Source organism: Syngnathus leptorhynchus, chromosome 10 (assembly GCF_054491065.1).
Source record: "Syngnathus leptorhynchus isolate UIUO chromosome 10, UIUO_Slep, whole genome shotgun sequence".
Lineage (NCBI taxonomy): Eukaryota > Metazoa > Chordata > Actinopteri > Syngnathiformes > Syngnathidae > Syngnathus > Syngnathus leptorhynchus.
Genome location: NC_141204.1, coordinates 10,084,405 through 10,105,432, shown reverse-complemented (window position 1 = coordinate 10,105,432; position 21,028 = coordinate 10,084,405). Strand labels below are relative to the sequence as shown.

Here is a 21,028-nt window from a genome sequence, read left to right as displayed (position 1 = left end):
ATATTCTTCCACGCTATTCCCCAAATTCCCACTTCCCAAAAATTCCGCATTTTCAAATTTGAAATTCCACCAAATTCCACCAAATTCCCCAAAATTCCGTTTTTCACCTCTAAATTCCACGTTTTTCAACGGATTCAACCCATTCCAACTTTATTCACCTCATGCTTCCCATATTCACCCCCTTGACCCCCACTTCCACTATGTGGCGGCCATCTTGGATTGACCCTAAAGTGACCCCAATGAGCCCTGATTGGACCGGAAGTGACCCCAGGGACCCCGGAAGTGACCCCAAATAGACCGGATGTGACCTCAGTCAAACCGGAAGTGACCTCAGGCAAACCGGAAGTGACCCTAAATAAACCGGAAGTGACCTCAGGCAAACCGGAAGTGACCCCAGGTAAACCGGAAGTGACCCAAATAAACCGGAAGTGACCTCAGGCAAACCGGAAGTGACCCCAGGTAAACCGGAAGTGACCCAAATAAACCGAAAATGACCAAAATAAAACCGGAAGTGACCCAAATCACACCAGAAGTGACGATTGCAACAAAAAGTGCCTCAAATAGCTACATTTTCGCTAACTTTTTCAATTTTTGTCCGATTCAACTCGTTTCAACATTTATCTCCGAAAGTGACAATTAGAAAGCCATATATTTAGTTTCGTTCCAAATTTCAAAACTTTTTGGCGCAATTTTTTTTTAAAATTCCCATTCATTCTCAATGGAGATTTATTATTTGCTCTAACTTCTAAATTTTTTGACTGATTCAACCCATTCCAGCTTTCACCTCTTCATATTCTTCCACGCTATTCCCCAAATTCCCACTTCCCAAAAATTCCTCATTTTCAAATTTGATGTGGCGGCCATCTTGGATTGACCCTAAAATGACCCCAATGAGCCCTTATTGGACCGGAAGTGACCCCAGGTACCTCGGAAGTGACCCCCAAATGAACCGGAAGTGACCCCCAATGAAACGGAAGTGACCTCAGGCAAACCGGAAGTGACCCCAAATAGACCGGAAGTGACCTCAGGCAAACCGGAAGTGACCCCAGCTAAACTGGAAGTGCCCCAAATTGACCCAAATAAACTGGAAGTGACCTCAGCTAAACCGGAAGTGGCCTACATTGAACCGGAAGTGACCCGAATAAACCAGAAGTGACCTCAGCTAAACCGGAAGTGACCCCAAATAGACCTGAAGTGACCCCAAATGAACCGGAAGTTATCCCAAATAGACCGGAAGTGTCCCAGGCAAATTGGAAGTGACGCAAAATGAACCGGAAGTGACCCCAGCTAAACTGGAAGTTGCCCAAACTGAATTGGAAGTGACCCAAATAAACCGGAAGTGACCTCAGCTAAACCGGAAGTGGCCCAAATTGAACCGGAAGTGACCTTAATAAACCAGAAGTGACCTCAGCTAAACCGGAAGTGGCCCAAATTGAACCAGAAGTGACTCAAATTGACCGGAAGTGACCCAAATCATACTGGAAGTGACCTGTTTCAACAAGAAGTGCCCTAAATAGCTATTTTTGTCAGATTCAACCTGTTTCAACATTTTACCACTAAAAGTGAACCTTTTCATCCAGTGGGATAATTCTATCATTGCCTCCTTTTTCAAATGCAGCATAAGACTCGTGAAGTCCATGTTAATCAACCGTTATCATTTCAATGGGATCCAGCTTTGATTTTAGCATCAGCGCTAGCTATCTTTTAAAAACTAAGCATGTTTTGGATTTAACAATACAGTGCATACGTTTTTACTGCGAATTTAGCTATAAATTAAACCCCAACCAGAATGTTACTAAACAATTCAAAGCACGCTCAGGGACAAACGGCAGTAGGTTAGTTATCGAGCAAGCCGTAAGACGCATTCAGGTTTGTTCGAAGAAGCAAAATGCGCTCCATTCATCTCTGAATGCAGACAGTAAACAGGCAGCGTATCCAAAATGTCCCCATTCGAAGCACATGTGCGTGCACCGGTGAGAATGAATGTCTGATAACTGCCCAAGATTTTTATTACAAAAGTAATGTACAAAACAACCCGCCTCCCCATGACAGGCACACCAGCACTTCATTATGGCAACATTCACAGTAGCACTTTATGCAGGCAACATTGCCTAGCCACATTGTAAAATGATTATAGAATTGTCCCAACTGTATTTCAAAGATCTGATATAATGGGATATTCAACTAGAGTATGTGTCTCAAAGCACGATCATTTAAAAAGTTACTTACCCCACGGACTTGAGTTTTAGATGTTCCCATTGTCGTAAATGCCTCATGACACGTATGTATGCGTCACCACGTGAACATTACATTCATTCGGATGTTGCCGCTGCTGCGTGACGACGGTAAGGTGGCAACACGACGCCGTCTTAAGAATTCGAATGGCCAAATGTTTTCCACAATGGTCTAATCTACTTTAAACTATCATGTTTTTATCCATTTGGTGTTTGTCTCTCCGCGCGTGTTAGCAACTTAGCTTCAAACGGTCCGTGCGTCTTCTTGCTATTGTTAGACCGCTAGCATCTGCGCTTGTTTTTGTTAGCTTGTTGACCATAGGTCGTATGTTTGTACAGTGTAAATAAGATTAGTTCAATGTTCTTTTTTTGTTTGTTTGTTTAGGTTGCCTTTTGTTTGGTTTGGTTAATTTGTTCTGGTTTTTTGTTTCGGTTGCCTTGTGTTTCGTTTAAGTGGTTAGGTTTATTAAGTCAATTAACCTACGGCCGCCATTTTAATTGCTTCACGGCAAAAATGATTGGCGCCTTTCCCCCAGTAACAACGGAGATACGTCTGACAACATGGTGTTTTTTTGAGTGTCAAAGTAATATCTGTTTAGAAAATCACAACATTCACAGCAGCACATTATGCAGGCAATATTGCCTAGCTACATTGTAAAACGATTATAGAATAGTCCAAACTGTACTTTAAAGGTCTGATATAATGGGATATTCAACTAGAGTACGTGGCTCAAAGCACGATCATTTAAAGTTACTTACCTCACGGACTTGAGTTTTAGAATTTCCCATTGTTACAAATGCCTCATGACACGCATGTACGCGTCACCACGTGAACATTACATTCATTCGGATGTTGCCGCTGCTGCGTGACGACGGTAAGGTTGCAACACGACGCCGTCTTAAGAATTCAAATGGCCAAATGTTCTCCACAATGGTCTAATCTACTTAAAACTATCGTGTTTATATCCATTTGGTGTTTGTCTCTCCGCGCGTGTTAGCAACTTAGCTTCATACGGTCCGTGCGTCGCTATTGTTAGTTCGCTAGCATCTGCTTGTGTTACTGTTAACTTGTTGACCATAGGTCGTACACAGTGTAAATAAGATTGGTTCAATTTTTTTTGTTTGTTTGTTTAGGTTGCCTTGTGTTTCGTTTGGTTCAATGTTCTTTTTTTGTTTAGGTTGCCTTGTGTTTCGTTTAAGTGGTTACGTTTATAAAGTCAATTAACCTACGGCCGCCATTTTAATTGATTTACGGCAAAAATGTAGGGCGCCTTTCTCCCTGGAGTTCTTCAGTAACAACGGGGAACTCAAGTTTTGTTGAGCTACGTCTGACAACCTGGTGTTGTTACGAGTGTCAAAGTAATTTCTGTTGAGCAAATTAGGTGTTTAAGGTGTCGTTTCTCTGTCATGTATTCATGCCTAAAGAAATGTTCAGTGGCTGTATACTATTTCATATACATATACACACCGTTTTTGGGTCATAACAAAATATTTCTTTTTACATGCTCGTTTTTGGTTCGATAATTTTCTCGAAAATATTAGACTCGGGATTCGGAAGTCTGTCTAATGTTCGATAAAATTACTTTTGTGTGCCTCAATAGGGCATTGCTATCTGTATGATTGGTTTGTGTGTGTGCAGTGAGATTCTCACCTTGAGAACCCTGAAGACGATGATGAAGCGTGATGGAGTAGCTTGATAATGTATTTGAATTACACAAATCTTCATGAAAATTGGCTGATCATGATAGGAGCATCCCTGCTTCAGACCATTTTGCGGATGTGTATTTGTGGTTTCCGTGGGAGTTTGAACATTTTCTCCAAACATAAGAAAATTCACTTTTTTATGCTGTATTGTATCTTCTATTTGATTGGAAGGGATTGTGTGCAAGAAATATTAAAAATTTCCAAACCAAAATATTCTATTGTAATTGTAAATAATATATTAAAAAAAAAACTTTTTACATTTGATGCAAATTTATGTTCAAGTACAATAACTGATTTCTCTCTCTCTCTCTTCCTCTATATGCAGCTGAATTTCTTTGATCAAAGGTAAGGTGTGGATTATGATTATTTAATTTCACTAATGGCATCAGGTTTTTTCAGACAGATTTATAGTTTTTGCGTCAACAAAATAATTCTTTCTTCATGCTGTTTATGTTTACTGGATTTTGAAAATACAAGACTGAAAGGGATTGCAAAGTAGGTTTTGGTGTTACATAGAAAGGACCCTGGCAAAATACTGTCACAGAGATTCGAGGTTTTTTTTGTGGGGGAGATTTGGCATATATTACGTTTGTTGTGGTGGTGCTTGACACATTGTCCAAACTGTTACTTCCCAATTTGAACACTAGTGTCACCCAAGTAACATTAAAAAAACAGATGTGGTGCTGTCACTCCGTCGCAGTGTAAACAATAAATGAAAACAGAAATATAAGATTGAACGAAATTACGGCAAGAGTCCAACTTGTTTGTCAGCATTATAATTTCGTACATCAACCCCTCACATTTGGAAACATAATACGGCCATTTTTTACTTCTTCTATCATTATAAGCACATATAGATATGTTCTTGTTTTTTTCTTTGAGATCCTGATAAAAGCCGAAGCAGCACTGCATAGACACACTGCGTAGCATGTTTGCATGCTATTGCCACTAATAATGCGATGAAAGGATGTTAATGCATGTTTTATGTGTGTTTGTTGTTACCATTAGTTGAATATGTGTCATATTAAAATCACCCTTTGGGTTTCCTCACAAATTGTGACCTTTCAGTCGTGTTGTGTGTGAACAGTGACTATTCCTCTAGTGACTATTCCTCTAATTTTTTGTATCATTGGTTTGGATGGTGACAGGAGCATCCTTAGTTGTGACCACTGTGTGGATGTGTTTGAAGTGAATAATATTCAAATTTTTATGTTCTGTTCTTGCTTAATTATGATTAAGGAGATTGATTGTGTGCTTAAAATATCACAATATATGTATATTTTAAATAGTCCTGCAACATTTTGCACATTTTTGGACACAGATGTATGTTCAAGTACAATAACTGATTCTCTTTTTGTCTCTGTCTGCAGAGTTCATTCGCTTTGACCGAAGGTGAGGTGCGGATTGTATCCAGCCAGGCTGTCGACTGAGAAGACCAACCCCCCCCAACCAACCCTCTTTATTCTGCTCCACCTTTTGTCTCTGACTTCTTTCACTCACTGTACCTCTTTGGATAAGACAATTTGTGGTGTGGATAAGACAATTTGTGGTGTGGATAAGACAATCTGTGGTGTGGATAAGACAATCTGTGGTGCGGATAAGGCCTTTTGTGCACTATAACCCTGTTGTGGGCTGTGCATCGAAATATAACCCCTTGCATCGGGCCCTGCCTGACTGAGATATTACCTTTTGTGCGGGATCCAATTGAGAAAAGTGCAAGACACGAGCCATGCCACGCAAAAGCAAGAAGGCGCAAGCTGTCAAGGCAAGCTGGCAAAAGCGTAAAAACAACACAGACTCTGGAAGTGCAGGTAAACCAACAGCTGCTAAAGAATTGATGGCCATTGAACCTGAAAATTCTAAGGCGGTAATGATGTCTACGTCTCATGATCCTGTAACGTGTGTTTTGGCATCCTACAGTCAAGATCATCCAAAGTATGGTGATTCCAGAAACAGTCAGTGTGCTGCAAACTCTGCTACATTTCTAGCTTTCCTGCAGGAGACAGACAATGTGACTAGTGCTCACCTGGACCTTGTTCTCGATCGAGGCAATGAGCTGTATGTGGCTACTGTGGCTGTGCTGAAAGACGAAGGACGGTTCGAACATCATCATTTGGCAACTGATGAAATCCCATCCATTGTGAATGGCTTTCACAAACAACATGTGCTAATAAAGTATCAGTCAATGTATGGTCTTTTCAATTCCTCTATTGCTGATGTGGCCTTTATGATGCTCCGTGACGGACTTCAGTGCCTGGTGTCAGAGGTAAATTATGCTCTCTTGGTTATGAATTCATTGTTTATTGCTGTTTTCCGAAACAACCAAGGTAGATATGGCTATTTTGATCCACATGCCAGAGAACGTGATGGGCTCCCTCCGCCCTTTGGCGCACCACATGGTACAGCTGTCATGATGCTTTTTACATGTTTGAACGATCTGATAGACAAGCTCATACAGGTTTTCACTCTGGCTGGTGCCGCTCCCACTGCTCAATATGAATTGATGCCGGTAAGCTTTCAACCTGATGACAATGCAAGTGACCGTGAAATGGCGACTGATGCAGAATCGTCTGTTATGACAACACACAATGATGATGCTGTGTTAAGCCAGTCTGCCACTGAGATGACGCAGCGTATGGTGATGGGTGAGTCCAGACCATGTGCGAGCAAACACTACGAACCCATTAAAGGGGTACATGACAACAGTAAGGTGGTATGTACACAACAAAAACAAACACGAGATGTGGTGAAAATTGCGAAATCCAAAAGGAAAACATTTCAAAGACGAACTCAAGCCCACAAGGTAATTGATAACGCTATGGCGAGAGTCACAGAACAAGAAATAAGGAGAATAAACGCAAACATGAAAAAGAAGGAAAGATACCACCAAACTCCAGCGATTAGAGAACGTAAAAAGTCTTACATAGTTACTCGCTACCAGCAAGACCCTAATTTCCGTGTCAAGCAAAAGTCGTTTGCAGTCGACCGCTATTGCAAACATGACACAATTAAGATGAAACAGCGTTCTTATAGCAAACAGAGATATAGTCATGACTATGAACATCGAGCCAAAAAGTGCTATTCTGTGAAGCAGAGATATAGTCATGACGATGAATATCGAGCCAAAAAGTGCAATTCTGTTAAACAGAGATATAGTCGTGACGACGAATATCGAGCCGAAAAGTGCTATTCTGTCAAACAGAGATATAGTCATAATGTTGAGTATCGGACCAAAAAATGTTCCTATGTCAAACAGAGGTATAGTCATAATGATGAATTTCGGAACAAACAGTGCGAATATATCAAGCAGAGATATGGTCATGACGATACATTTCGGAACAAACAACGTTCCTACATCAAGGAGAGATATGGTCATGACGACACATTTCGGAACAAGCAACGTTCCTACATCAGGCAGAGATATTGTCATGACGATGCATTTCGGAACAAACAACGTTCCTACATCAAGGAGAGATATGGTCAAGACGATACATTTCGGAACAAACAACGTTCCTACATCAAGCAGAGATATGGTCATGATGATGCATTTCGGAAGAAACAACGTTCCTACATCAAGGAGAGATATGGTCATGACGATATATTTCGGAACAAACAACGTTCCTACATCAAGCAGAGATATGGTCATGACGATATATTTCGGAACAAACAACGTTCCTACATCAAGCAGAGGTATGATCATGACGATGAATTCAGGCGTAAACAATGTTCTTATATCAGAGAACGTTACGCACTTGATCCTGCATTCAGATCCAAGCAGAAGGAAAACATGAGTTTTCTCTGGAAAGCCAAACATGATTCATCAATGAAGGCAAATGCAAATCGCACTGCAATGAAACTGCTACAAAAATACAGAGTCATCAACAGACTATGTAAAGAGAGAAACGACCGCGCAATCATGAAAGCTGTTGCGCTCTTCCAAGTTCAGGTGAAAAATGGACCGACGTTTGTTTGCACAGTTTGTCACAGAGCATTATTTCCCAATCAAGTACGCCAGCTGACCCAATATAAGAAAAACCAGGACGTTGTTGCAAGTTGCCTTACACGAAGGTTTGTTCACGTTTGTAATCGTGAATGTAAGACATGCTGCAAAGTACCGGATGAGAGAAAAATGGAGTGGATATGTCACACCTGCCATGCACATCTCGCAGACGGTAAAATGCCAGCACTTGCTGTAATCAACAATCTCCAACTTGCAGACATTCCCACTGAACTGTGTGAACTGAATATTTTGGAAAGACATCTTGTTTCAAAATGCATTTCATTTGCCAAAATTGTTCCTCTGCCAAAGGGTCAACAACGAGCCATTCGTGGGAATGTTGTTTGTGTACCATCTGAAGTGGAAGAAACGGTCAATGTCTTGCCCAGACTAAGAAGTAGGTCTCAGGTGTTGAGAGTGAAACTGAAGAGACGCCTTTGTTACAAAGGGCATCAGATATTTCAAACTGTGACTTGGTCCAAGTTAATGAGTGCCCTGATAAAACTGAAACAAATTCATCCGCAGTACAGAGACGTAACCATTCGCGACGACGCTGCCCTTTGCGACCCGACGCTCACCGATGACGAGAGCAGCTCTGATGATGACGAAATGAATGAAGGTGACTACAATGAGGAAGACCTCGAGGCAATCCACACATTTGAGAGGGATGCTCTCTGTGAATTGAACAGTGACTCGCAGAATGATCCTCATGATAATGTGGACAACCAACAGAGTGCTGACCATGTGGAAGAAGGTGATGCACCGAACGGTGGGGTTATCCTGGAGTCCTGTCTCCAACCGAATGATGTGTCAGAGGAAATTCTGAGTTTTACTCAAGGCATTTACTGTGTGGCGCCTGCAGAAAGAAATAACCCAGTAAGCTTTTTCAGAACTCCCAAACTTGAGGCCATGGCATTTCCAGTGCAGTTTCCAACCGGAAAAAACACCCTTGATGAAGAGAGAGAAATAAAACTCACACCGAGCAAATATTTCAAAACACGTCTGTGTTGTGTGGATGAACGTTTTGCTCGTGATACAAACTACTTGTTCTTTGCTCAGTTTGTGACTGAAATTTACCAGGCAACATCAAGCATGAGAATCCAGCTCCGCAAAGGTAAACCTTTTACCAGGGATGGTCGGAGGATAAACAATGCTATGCTGCAGGACAAACGTGAAGTTGAGAAACTGGTGCGCAGCAAAGACGCAATCCGTTTTATGACGCCCCTGAGAGGCACGCCAGCCTATTGGGAAAGAACCACTAAAGATCTTTTTGCGATGATCCGACAGCTGGGTACACCCACGTTCTTTTGCACGTTTTCTGCTGCCGAAATGCGTTGGAAAGAGGTCATCACCGCCATTAAAGCGCAACAAGGTGAGGTGGTGAATTTTGCTGAACTCGACTGGGCCACCAAGTGTGACATTCTGCGCAGCAATCCAGTGACGACAATGCGCATGTTTGACAAACGTGTGGAAGCTCTGTTCAGAGATTTGATCCTCTCGCCGGCACAACCGATTGGTGAAGTCGTTGACTACTTTTACAGATTGGAGTTTCAGCACAGAGGAAGTCCCCACATTCATTGCCTCGTATGGGTTAAAGGTGCCCCTGTATTTGAGGAAGCCTCACAAGGAGCCATCTGTGATTTTGTGTCTCGATACATCTCGGCTGAGCTGCCGGACCCAGAAAAAGAACCTGAATTGCATAAAAAAGTCACCGAAGTTCAGATGCACAGCAAAAGTCACTCCAAAACGTGTGTCAAGCACCAAGGTGCCAACTGCCGATTTGGTTTCCCCAAACCGCCGTGCAGAACCACAATGATCATCACATCTGAAGCCTGCGATAAAGAAAATCAAGATCAACACAAGGAGAAGCGGGCGGTGGCAAATGACAAGCTTGTTCGTGTGCAGCGTTTGCTGAATGAACCTGAAACCTCATCCCTGACTTTGTCGCAGCTTTTGGCAAAATGCGAGCTCACCGATGCTGAGTACATGCAATGTTTGCGCCTGACCGCCTCAAAGAGTTCTGTTGTGCTGAAGCGAGATCCAAAAGACTGTTGGGTGAACAACTACAACCGCCATTTGCTTCTTGCCTGGGATGGCAACTTGGACATCCAGTACATTCTGAATGCCTATTCGTGCATCGCATACATCTGCAGCTACATCAGCAAAGCTGAACACGGTCTGAGTCAATATCTGAAATCTGTTATTGAAAACTCACGCAATGAAAATGTCAATGAGAGCGATGAAATGAAACAAATCATGCAAGCGTACTCAAAGAAAAGAGAGGTGAGTGCTCAGGAGTGTGTCGCACGCGCGTGCGGCTTACACATGAGGCAGTCCTCTCGCAGTGTGATATTTGTACAAACGAGTGACAATGCGCTGAAAATGAGTTATCCTCTCTCACTCCTTGAGGGCAAAACGCAGGAGTCTCATGAAGTGTGGATGACTGGCCTGCCAGACAAATATAAATGCAGACCCCAAACGAAGGACTTTGAAGTGATGTGCTTGGCGGATTTTGCATCAACATGCAGAATTGTCTACGGCAAACAAGTAAAAGGCAAAAATGTTTTGCGTCTGCTGAACGACATGGGGTTTGTCCAGAAAAGAACAGAAAAACCTGCGGTCATCAAATACTGCAAATTCTCAGAAGAAAAAAATGCAGAGGAATATTACTGCTCATTGCTCAGGCTGTACCTGCCTCATCGTGCTGATTGCCAATTAAAATCTAAACGCTGTCCCTCATATCAGTTGTTTCATGATCATGCCTGTGTACAGTTACCATACGGTGACTCTGTGGAGCGTGTGTGCGAAATTGTCAAAAGGAACAGAGAAAGGTACGAGAAACACAGTCAAGACATTGACAATGCCATCCAAGAGGTGGAGGAGAGTGGGCTTGTCATCAACGAATGGTGCCACCTGGCTCCTGAGAGTGAGTTGCAACGACTCGAATGCATTGATGAAATCAACGCAAGAGATGAACCAAATGACGACGTGGAGGAAAATGTCCCGGACTACAACGTAAGGCCGGAAGCAACACAAATGTCCATTGTGACAGAGCCTGCTGCCATCGATCCCACAGTGTTACGTGACATGTACCGGAACCTGAACCAAAAGCAAGCGTCCGTCTTCTACAAGGTCAGAGATTGGTGCATAAAACGTGTGTGTAACCCAAAGCCAATCCAGCAGTTCTTCTATTACATCAACGGTGGCGCCGGGACCGGCAAATCACATCTGATCAAATGTATCCATGCTGAGGCTACCAAGATACTGCACAGACTACCGCGGCTGGCTGAGGAGGCAGACATTTCCAAACAGACGGTTGTTCTCGCAGCTTTCACTGGCACGGCGGCATTCAACATTTCTGGGACAACCTTGCATTGTCTACTGAAACTGCCGAGAAGTCTCAAGCCCCCGTACCACGGCCTGGGCAATAAATTGGACGAAGTCAGAGCCGAGCTGTCGATCGCCGAAATACTCATTATCGACGAAATTTCCATGGTGTCCAAAGACCTCTTTGCCTATGTGAATGCCAGGTTGAAACAAATCAAAGGCATCAATTTACCGTTTGGTGGCATGTCTGTTCTTGCTGTTGGAGATTTCTTTCAGCTCCCTCCCGTGAGACAGTCCAAACCTCTATGCGTGTACGATCCCACTCGGCTGGACCACTGGCGTGACAACTTCAAAAAGATCACACTCACCACCATCATGAGGCAGAAAGATGACATTGCCTTTGCTGAACTGCTGAACCGACTCCGGGTCAAAGAAAAGTCTGACGAACTGTCGGAACTGGACAGAGCTCTGCTCGCTACGAGGTACACTTCTCCAGAAATGTGTCCTAGTCATATTCTGCATGTTTTTGCCACCAATAAACAGGTAGATGGCCATAACGCTGCGATGCTGAATCTGCTTCATAAGAACATTGTACAGATTGATGCAGATGACTACAAGAAGGACAAAAAAACTGGCAGAATGGCGAGGCAATTTTTCCCTGTGCAAGGCGCTAAGAACGAGCTCCCGGATTCAATCAAAGTTGCCCTCGGTGCCCGTGTTATGCTCACACGTAATATTGATGTTCAAGCAGGTTTGTGCAACGGGACCTTTGCAAAAATCGTGGAATTGGTCAACTATCCGAATGAAGCCCGTGTCCAGAAACTTGGGTTGGAACTTGATCACGTGAGTAACACAGCGCGTGCCGCTAACCGTGTGTACATTGACAGACAGGAGGATAAGCTGAAAAAGGCTGGAGTGACGCGCCGACAGTTTCCCATCAAGCTTGCTTTTGCCTGCACGATCCACAAGGTACAAGGCATGACAACATCAGAGGCTGCTGTTTCGCTGAAAGGCGTTTTCGAACACGGCATGGGGTACGTAGCTCTGAGTAGAGTGACTTCGCTCAGTGGTCTGCATATTCTGCATATGGATGAGAGAAGGCTTCGTGCAAATCCAGAAATCACTGCTGCTCTCGCTGAGATGACTGAGGATTGTTTGGACAGTGTAATGCCCCTTCTTCATGTGATGCCGACGGTAGATAGAGCAAACAACCTGGTCGTCATCCATCATAACACCGAAGGGCTGTCTTGTCATGTGCAGGATATCAGGTGTCACCACGAACTGCATTTTGCTGACGTTTTGTGCTTCACAGAGACACACCTCCGAGAATCTGCGGCTGCCTGCTTGGAAGGCTATACCATGTTTCACAGGAACCGAAGAGATTCTTACACAAACTGTCCTGACTTGGCGACAAAACTTGGTGGTGGCGTAGGTATTTGTGTCAAAAGTCACATCGCAGCCCAGGAAAAGAAATACATCCAGGGTGTGACCGACATTGAATTTGTTGTGGTGAAACTTGAAGCTCCCCTCAATGTGCTGATTGCTGCCGTTTACAGGCCTCCAGGACACAGTCTGCGCACATTTCTGCCAAGCCTGGGAAATCTGTTAAGGTATCTTGCCGTAATGGAACATCATCAGATCTTGGTATGTGGGGATTTTAATGAAGATATGCTATCTGCCTCATTCAAGCCCATTCTTGATTTGTTTCGCTCAACAGGTTACACGCAGCTCATAACCACTGCTACCACTGACAAAAACACATTGCTTGACCTCATTTTTGTGTCTCGACCTCAGTGTGCTCTTCATTCAGGTGTCCTGCGAACGTACTACAGCTATCACAATCCTGTTTTCTGTGTTTTGACCATTGAAAGGTAAGTCACAGCTAAATCGTGTGGTCCAGCAATTGCAAAAGGGATGGAAATCAAAACGTGAACGTCGTCGTAAGTATATCATAGTAGTGGTGGGAAGTGGTGGGTGATTTGTTGACTTTAGGCGAGATGGGACCTGGGACGAAGGTTGTTCCAAATGACAAATGAAAGAAACCTTACATTTCAATATAGAAAACCACTACAGACCTACGTATGACATACTTTGTTTTCTGCAGATAGTATAAATGTAGCTGACTCATGTCTATGGTGGAAAAATAAGGCTTTTATGATGAGATGGAATAGTGGTTGGAGATTGATGAGACATCAAGTTGAGTTAAGGGAAGGCAAAGGCTTTTTAAAATTTCAAAAAGCCTTCCCTTAACTCAACTTTTTAATTTTTTAAAAAATTACTTTTATTTTCGTTTGGTTTGTTTTTGCTCCCTTTACTTTTATTTTTAAAAATTTTAACTTTTACAACTTTTACCTTTTTAACTAACTTTTTAAAGTTTTAAATTAACTTATGGTTGAGATAAAGGGAGCCTTTTTAACCAAAAATTGTACTTTTATTTTTAAAAATTTTAACTTTTAAAACTTTTACATTTTTAACTAACTTTTTAAATTTTTAAATTAACTTATTGTTGAGGTAAAGGGAGACTTTTTAACTTTTTGATTGTTTAAACTTAGAATTTTTAATTGTTTTGAATTTTATTTTGAATTTTTTGGAATGTCAATCACAAGGCGAGAACAGAAAACAGATGAGGTGAGTTGCTCATCATGAAACATGTTTTTTTCTTTTCTAAAGACAGTAAATGCTGCTATTTCACTCTTCTGTATCTCAACAGTTTTTATCTGGCGAAAGCAGTTCATCCCACAAAGGAGGCCAGAGGTAGGCATGACATATCACCTTATTGTAATGTAATTATAACATTGTAACATGTTGTAATTTATAGTTACGCTTGGGTAAGCCCTCTGCAGTATCATACATTTTCAATACATTTTGCTGGATTGTCTTTTTTTTCTCCACAAAGACCTTGAGCATGCAAAAACATTCATCATGGACCAATGACTTCCTAGCCAGGGTGGCAAGAAGCAGGACTTCTCATTCCTCTGTAAGTAGCCAATTATTATTGACTATTGTCACAAAACACCTTCTTTAATTTTGAATGTCCTTTTCATCTCATGTCCTTATCACCTCTGTGTTTTTTCTTCTTCAGTTTTTTCTGTTGCGTGTGGCTCTACATGCTCCATTTGTCTAGACAGGAGTTTGGCCACCCTGGTACTCAACCTTGATGACACCTGGCCTGTTTCGCTAAAGAAATGACCAAAATTTTAAGAAGATCCATGGGACCAATGTTATTCTCCTTTTCTATTGACTCCAAGCAACACGTAAGTAACTGTCATTACAAATCGAATGTGTTCATGTCATTGAATCTTTAGTAGATGGACACAAGTTGTACATATGCTTGACGTATGATTGTATTGTAACGTGATTTTTACAAATGAATTAATTATGATATTATATTATAGCACAGGGAGAGCCAAGCCTTTCAAAAAGACTTGTACAAGGGAGGCCAGCATCATGAAACACAAACTCCCAAACCAGCATGGTAACACACAGGACTTCTTCTAATTCTTCTGTGAGTAACCGACAAGGAACATTTTCTTGAAGCATTTTGCTCTTTTTCCTCAACACCTCTTTCATGTTTTTTTTAGTATGTTCTTGGGTATTGCCTGTGGTTCTACATGCATCCAGAAATGCAGACAAAGAACAGCTTGGTCTTTAACAGTCGGAAGCTTGTCCCTCTGATTTTACTCCACTAAGCCTCAGATACGGTCTGTTTTCTGTTCTCATTCATTCATTCATTCATTCATTTATTCATGTATTTATGTATTTATGTATTTATGTATTTATTTATTTATTTATTTATTTATTTACTCATTCATTTATTTGGTTACTTTGTTATTTTGGCAGTGCTTTGAACTCTGAAATTGTAACAATTTTGAGTTGCACGGTTGTTGAACATTCTATATTTTTTGGCCACAAATTATGTTGGCATTATCTCTTGTATAACAGCGTCTACAATCATGTTACACTTAATCTCTTAAAAAATAACACTCAAATTAACATAACATTCAAAATAAAAAAATAGCATCCCCATGCACAAGCATAATATCTTTATGGCAGATTTTTTGCCCCACTGCCGTCTCTGATTAAGCTGGAAAAAGAATCATACTGCATTTTTGTCCTAAAAAGCTCACTTTCTTTTCTTGTTTGGTTCATTATGTCATTATGACATATAAGTCCTTATTCATTATTGTTTATCACTACTATTTATTATTTATTGAATCAGTAAAACTTTTGATATGATTTCTATTTTGTTATTTCTTGAGAGTTTCTAAAACTTATTTATATTATTTCTAGCATTACATGTTTGATACAACTAAAAAAAAAACTTGTATTTTGTCCCGAAAAGCACCAATGTTTTTCTTTTGTTGTGTTTGCTTTATTATGTGTGTTTTTTTCCAATATTTAAACATGACTTTGAACACATTCAAGTCTTTGTTCATTGTTGTTCATCATTTTTATGTTTATTGAATCAGTAAAATACTTGATATGTTTTTATCTGTATGTCTTCAGTTTCTGAAAGTTATTTATATTATTTCTTGCATTACTTCTTTGAGTCAATAAAAAAACCCGGTATTTTTTCCCAAAAAATCTTTCTTCTCTTTCCAATATCTAAACATGAATTTGAACACATTCGAGTCAAGTCTAATTTATTCATATTTGTTTATTATGTTTTCTGTTTCCAATATTTAAACATGAATTTGAACATATTCAAGTCAAGTCCAATTTATTCATACTTGTTTATTTTTCATGTTTATCATTTCTTAATCATGTTATATATTTTCATAATTTTGTTATTTCTCGCTTTTCTAAAAGTTACTTATATTTCAAGTATTACATAATTTTGACATTTTTAATGCTTCTTTGAACACTATTAACTTTTAATAATGCATATCTTTTTTTTTTTTTATTATCCTGCACCTAGTTACCATTTTAGAGCACTGTCTATTTTTTTTTCTGTGTGAAAGTGAAAATGTAGTTGAATAATTAGATTTTCATTTGTGTTTTGTTTTCAAAATTTCGTTTGCACATTGTCGTCAAACTGCTGAACACAAGACAGTTTACGTGTTAACGTAATAATTCAGTGAGCGATTGGCTAAGTCAGCGCCCAATTACGTGAGCGGTTAGCTAAGGCAGCGTGCAATTACGTAAGCGGTTGGCTAAGGCAGCGTAATGGTAGCCAATCAGACCCAGTGCTCTGTAAACTGTTGCATTTCTGTTACTGTGGAAATTAGTATTCGCCACTTTAAACTTTGTGAAAATGAAGTATTCCTATATCCTCACATTTCATTTACTAGACATCCGCGTGTACATGCCTTTTTCTAAGTTTTACAAAAGTCGTTGTGTGAAGGCTTATTTACCTTACTAAATACACAAATCAGAATTTTATTTGTTTAATACTAATTCATTATTTCATATTCTCATTTATTTCACCACTTAGTCATTGACAATTTATACTTGGTGAACAACATCTGGCTGCAGAGAATGGCGCTTAGAACTGATCATCATAAGTCATGGTGAAAAATATGTTTTGACCATGACTGACAGCTCTCAATCGTAGAATCACATTCCACATGATGTGTTTCGCTGTTAGTATTTTCATTTCTTCCGTGTGTAATTAATATCATATTGGTTGATACTACGTAATTTTCGTCGCGTGGGGCCGGGGGTTGTGGGTTGTGATACATTCACAGAAATCGGAATTCACAAGGAGTATGATCGTCGTATGTATATCATGAACATCATCTTAAAATGCTGAAACATGTTCACTCAATCGTATAGTCACAATTCACACGAATTTACAGGGATATGTGTATCTGACACTCTTTTTATTGCTTGCATATGCTAATGTTGCATATCTGTTTATCCTGCACTGTAGTTGAAGTTTCCCACTACCCTCAAAGATGTTAGGGCGCACTCCAATTCCCGCCAGTGGTTCCCAGACATCGAAAAAGGTAAGACGCTTTTTATCAATCTCACCCCAATCCGAAATTTGATTTTCCCAAAACATTTATAAACACTTTGTAGTCTATTTTTGTACTGTAGACCATTATGTTACTGTGTAAATTAGTATTTGCTACTTTAAACTGGGTGAAAATTAAGTCACATCCTCACTTTTTAGCGTGTACAGACAGGCCTTTTCAAATGTTCCGAAAAGGCCTGTACACGCGAATTTGAGTAATACGTCTTTAGGTTCGTTTCTTACAAGGTATAATAATTGTACCGATATAGTTGAAGAAAAGCTGGAATTCAAGCACGATGGAATTAAAAAAAAAAAAAAAAACTCGCGCACGACGGCAAGTGTAAAACTATTAAATGAGTCCTTTGACCTTGAAAATGTATATTATTATATCTATTATACGAGTCCTATGACCTCAAGAAATGTATCCATTAGTAAGCATTTCTCGAACAATATATTTCATAGTATGGTTTAGTTTTTAAGACAGATAATGCAAATCTTGGTGCATTTTGTGTGTCTTGACTAAATATCATTCAGTAGTTTGTACTCTAAAACGAAATGAGCAAATAATCCGAGTCATATTGTATACCTTTTTTGTACAATTATAAATGGGCGATGTTATTTTATCCGTGTGATATTGTGATGCCGCCTTAACAAGGCTGGACACCTCTTTTGATCCGTACCGCATGAGGGAAAAAAAGCCTGGGAACGAAGCGCGGCCAGAAAAAAAAAACCGTGGCGCTGTCAATCATGCGAGTTGCGCGGCTAGATAAAAAAGTCAACTCTCAGCACCGTTTCTGGCAGTAGAATGCAGATGTTTATTTCCCTATAACAAATAGTAAAGAATCGGTCTTATTCATTTCTTAAAATGAGGCTTTTAATGATGATTGTTCATGCCTTTGCACGGATCTTTTCTAGTGAAATTGAATGCGATCAGATGTAAAATAAGCAATGACTTTGTGCAAATTGTACATGAGAAACTGAAGGCAGTCATGTTAAATTGGCTTAAAATTTATGTTGGATTCATCAGTTTTGTACACAAATGTTATTTTGTAAGGAATTATAGTTTTAAATTATATTTTAGATCAAAGGAGTGTACTCTTAACAACTTCTAATAATAATAAGAAATAAATAAATAAATAAATAAATAAACAGACATATCACAGATAGATAGAGATAGATAGAGAGAGAGAGAGAGAGAGAGAGAGAGAGAGAGAGAGAGAGAGAGAGAGAGAGAGAGAGAGAGAGAGAGAGAGAGAGAGAGAGAGAGAGAGAGAGAGAGATAAAAACAACAAAAAACAATTCAACAAAAGTCATTTGGGGAAGGGTATACACATTTACACTTTCCAAAGGGGTGGGGCTGCTTTTTTATTAAATCAATTTCTGTCATCGTGTAGACAAATTAAACCATATATAAGTGCTGTGGTAATTATGTCTCTGCTGATCAGTTATTATTTTTATTCATTTTTTTCAGAATGGAAAACTTATGGAGCCTCCAACAAGTGCCGAAGGCACTCACAGCCAAAGTCGTGGCCTCCAAAACCACGACAAAATATTCGAGATGGGTTTTGAAGGAGGACAAAACGGTGGAGGCTGGGGCCTCACACTCGAATACAGTGGTGGCCCTGTGTGATGGCCACCATCTTTGTAAATTAATTTTATTCCCTAATTTAGCCTCCGATGTCTCTGTCGGAGGTACTTTCCGCTTTATTAATTTTGGCCGGGGGCGAGAGGAAGGGGTCCTCCTCTCCCGGACAAACACCTCCATCTACATCGCTGGGGGGATGGAGGTGACCCCGGAGTTGGAGGAGAAGGGGACGGCCCTCTTGTACCCTACCAGTATTAGCCGGCCATTGAAGGACATTTGCCATGAGGCGGGTGTCCTTTTCACAACCGATGGCACTGTCTCTGCTGTAAGATCAATCCTTCTCTTTTAGTTCCCTCTCCTTCATGAAGTATTGAAGTTTAATCAGTCTTTCTTTTTTAGATTCTCCCCATCAGAATGGTGTATACAAGAGGGATGCCGGTGCCATTGGGCATTTTCTATTTAAAAAAAGTAAACTGATTGTTCTCTCTCTCTCACACTACGCGTGTGTGTGTGTGTGTGTGTGTGTGTGTGTGTGTGTGTGTGTGTGTGTGTGTGTACACGTATGTGTCTAAATTTACCACACTCATTTCACCTGAGTAAGGTCCCTTAAGGCATCATGTTGCTTTAGTAATTGTAGTCTAGATCTACATTTCAACAGCTAGTACTAATTTGACATTTTCATTATAGGACCAAAGTGAAATAAAAGTCGTCAGATGGCGCGAAGCGAACTTCTTCTGCGTCAAAGTTGGACAGCGGCTTACTTTGACACACATGATGTCAGTGTGTCGTGGTGGTGTGGAGCTCCACTCCACAGAAAGTACGGTCATTAAGGTACCTAAAGCAAGCACTTTTTTCCCATGTATAAACAAAGGTATTCTAAATTGAATCAATACTGGTATTTACTTGAGATAAACTGCTATCAGTGGCTCATCATCATCAAGGCTGAAGTCAGATTCATGCTTTAGGAGTATTTTCCAAATCTGGATCACCAACTTGATCAGATTTTGTTGCAGATACAGCCCTATCTGGAAGACATACAATTTCACTTGCTTCCTTGCCTGTAAAATCATTGTGGTTGTGATTATGGTCATGAAATTAATCAAATTGTTTTAGGTTTCTATCCGTCTAATTGTCATGAAATTTCTTCACGCAGGAACTGGACCAAGAGGCTTTTCATGTCATAGCTTTTAAAATCAAAGGGGATCAAGTTGACCTTGTCGATGGGGCCAGTAATATTAAAACGGTTCCACTGGTTCAGTGGAACCTAAGATTCCCCGATGGAGCGAATTTCCCCCCAGAGGGGTTTAAATGGTAATTTTGTTTTATTTTTTGTTCTATTCTTGTTACTTGTTTGTTGTTGTGTTTGATTATTAAAGTTTAAAGTTAAATGCACAAAATAGTCATTGTTTATTTTTTTATTTAATTGAATTAATTTAATCTGATTTATAATAATAGATTTCACCATTTAGTTATATTTAGTTGTCTGTGTATAAATTGTGTTGCGTCATTATATTAAATGTATTAGTTGTATCAATTCAATTAGATGCTTTAATTTTTTTTTTCCTCCCATACTTTTCCAAATATTTTTTTTTAATTATGATAAATTATTATTAACTATTCCTACAGCAAAATACAACTTCTTCGGACATATTTAGTTTTCCTTTCATGGGTTGTCTTGATAAACACATAAGCTAAAACAAAAACCTGAAAAAAGTAACTAGGTCTTTACTAAACTTTGCTAAATGTTCTATATGTTGGATGATAAGCAGTACATTCCCTATCTGTTGATTGTGTCGCTCAGCACCTGGTGGATGTTGAAAAATCATTACCAGCAGCCTCATCTGCCGATTTAGGTGACCCAGTTTACGATTTTGTTAATAGCAAATACCGTCGCTATAGTTTTGTTTAATATGTAGTTAATGGTATTAACGTATAGTACATGATTTTAATGTATAGTATATGGTATTTTACATTTAGAGGAAGAAACCCATACGTCTAAATGCAATATGTATTTTTGCCAGTAGAGGGCGCAGAAAATAAATATGTTGCACAGCGGATGAGCTGGCTTCATTATTTATGTCTGTTACAATTGCACACACAGCCTTACATTTATAACAAGTTTGAAGAGATATGCATATTTTTTCATTGGACATGCAATGTAATTCTGTCAACTTTTAAAGAAACTCAATGTTATTTTACTTTTAATGTGGATTGAGGAATTATTT

The 21,028-nt window shown here is 40.0% G+C and overlaps 3 protein-coding genes and 1 long non-coding RNA gene across 17 annotated transcripts in view; all 4 read left to right on the top strand.

Moving 5' to 3' along the window:
• Positions 1–21,028, top strand: part of wdr11 (WD repeat domain 11) — a 97,842-nt gene that overhangs the window by 23,554 nt on the left and 53,260 nt on the right. The window lies entirely within an intron of this gene.
• Positions 3,011–6,128, top strand: LOC147050350 (uncharacterized). Its single transcript, XR_015067393.1, has 4 exons — positions 3,011–3,109; positions 4,264–4,283; positions 5,309–5,749; positions 5,859–6,128. It is a non-coding gene; the product is annotated as an uncharacterized LOC147050350 (long non-coding RNA).
• LOC147050349 (uncharacterized) lies at positions 6,776–13,545 on the top strand. Of its 14 annotated transcripts, none has more exons than XM_085922517.1 (3): positions 6,776–12,690; positions 12,819–12,906; positions 13,073–13,499. In XM_085922517.1, exons 1-3 carry the CDS (start codon positions 6,802–6,804, stop codon positions 13,135–13,137), a joined length of 6,042 nt encoding a protein of 2,013 aa, XP_085778643.1. In that variant the 5' UTR covers positions 6,776–6,801; the 3' UTR covers positions 13,138–13,499. The 14 variants fall into 14 exon arrangements, with proteins under 14 accessions (XP_085778643.1, XP_085778642.1, XP_085778645.1 ...); XM_085922516.1 differs by having other exon boundaries at positions 12,980–13,499; XM_085922519.1 differs by having other exon boundaries at positions 6,776–12,694.
• On the top strand, positions 13,562–20,199 carry LOC147050348 (uncharacterized). Its single transcript, XM_085922531.1, has 11 exons — positions 13,562–13,890; positions 13,973–14,016; positions 14,159–14,239; positions 14,345–14,516; positions 14,658–14,767; positions 14,844–14,963; positions 17,135–17,210; positions 18,690–19,128; positions 19,203–19,271; positions 19,491–19,634; positions 19,957–20,199. The coding sequence occupies exons 8-11, from the start codon at positions 18,691–18,693 to the stop codon at positions 20,116–20,118; spliced, it is 813 nt and encodes a 270-aa protein (XP_085778657.1). The 5' UTR covers positions 13,562–13,890; positions 13,973–14,016; positions 14,159–14,239; positions 14,345–14,516; positions 14,658–14,767; positions 14,844–14,963; positions 17,135–17,210; position 18,690; the 3' UTR covers positions 20,119–20,199.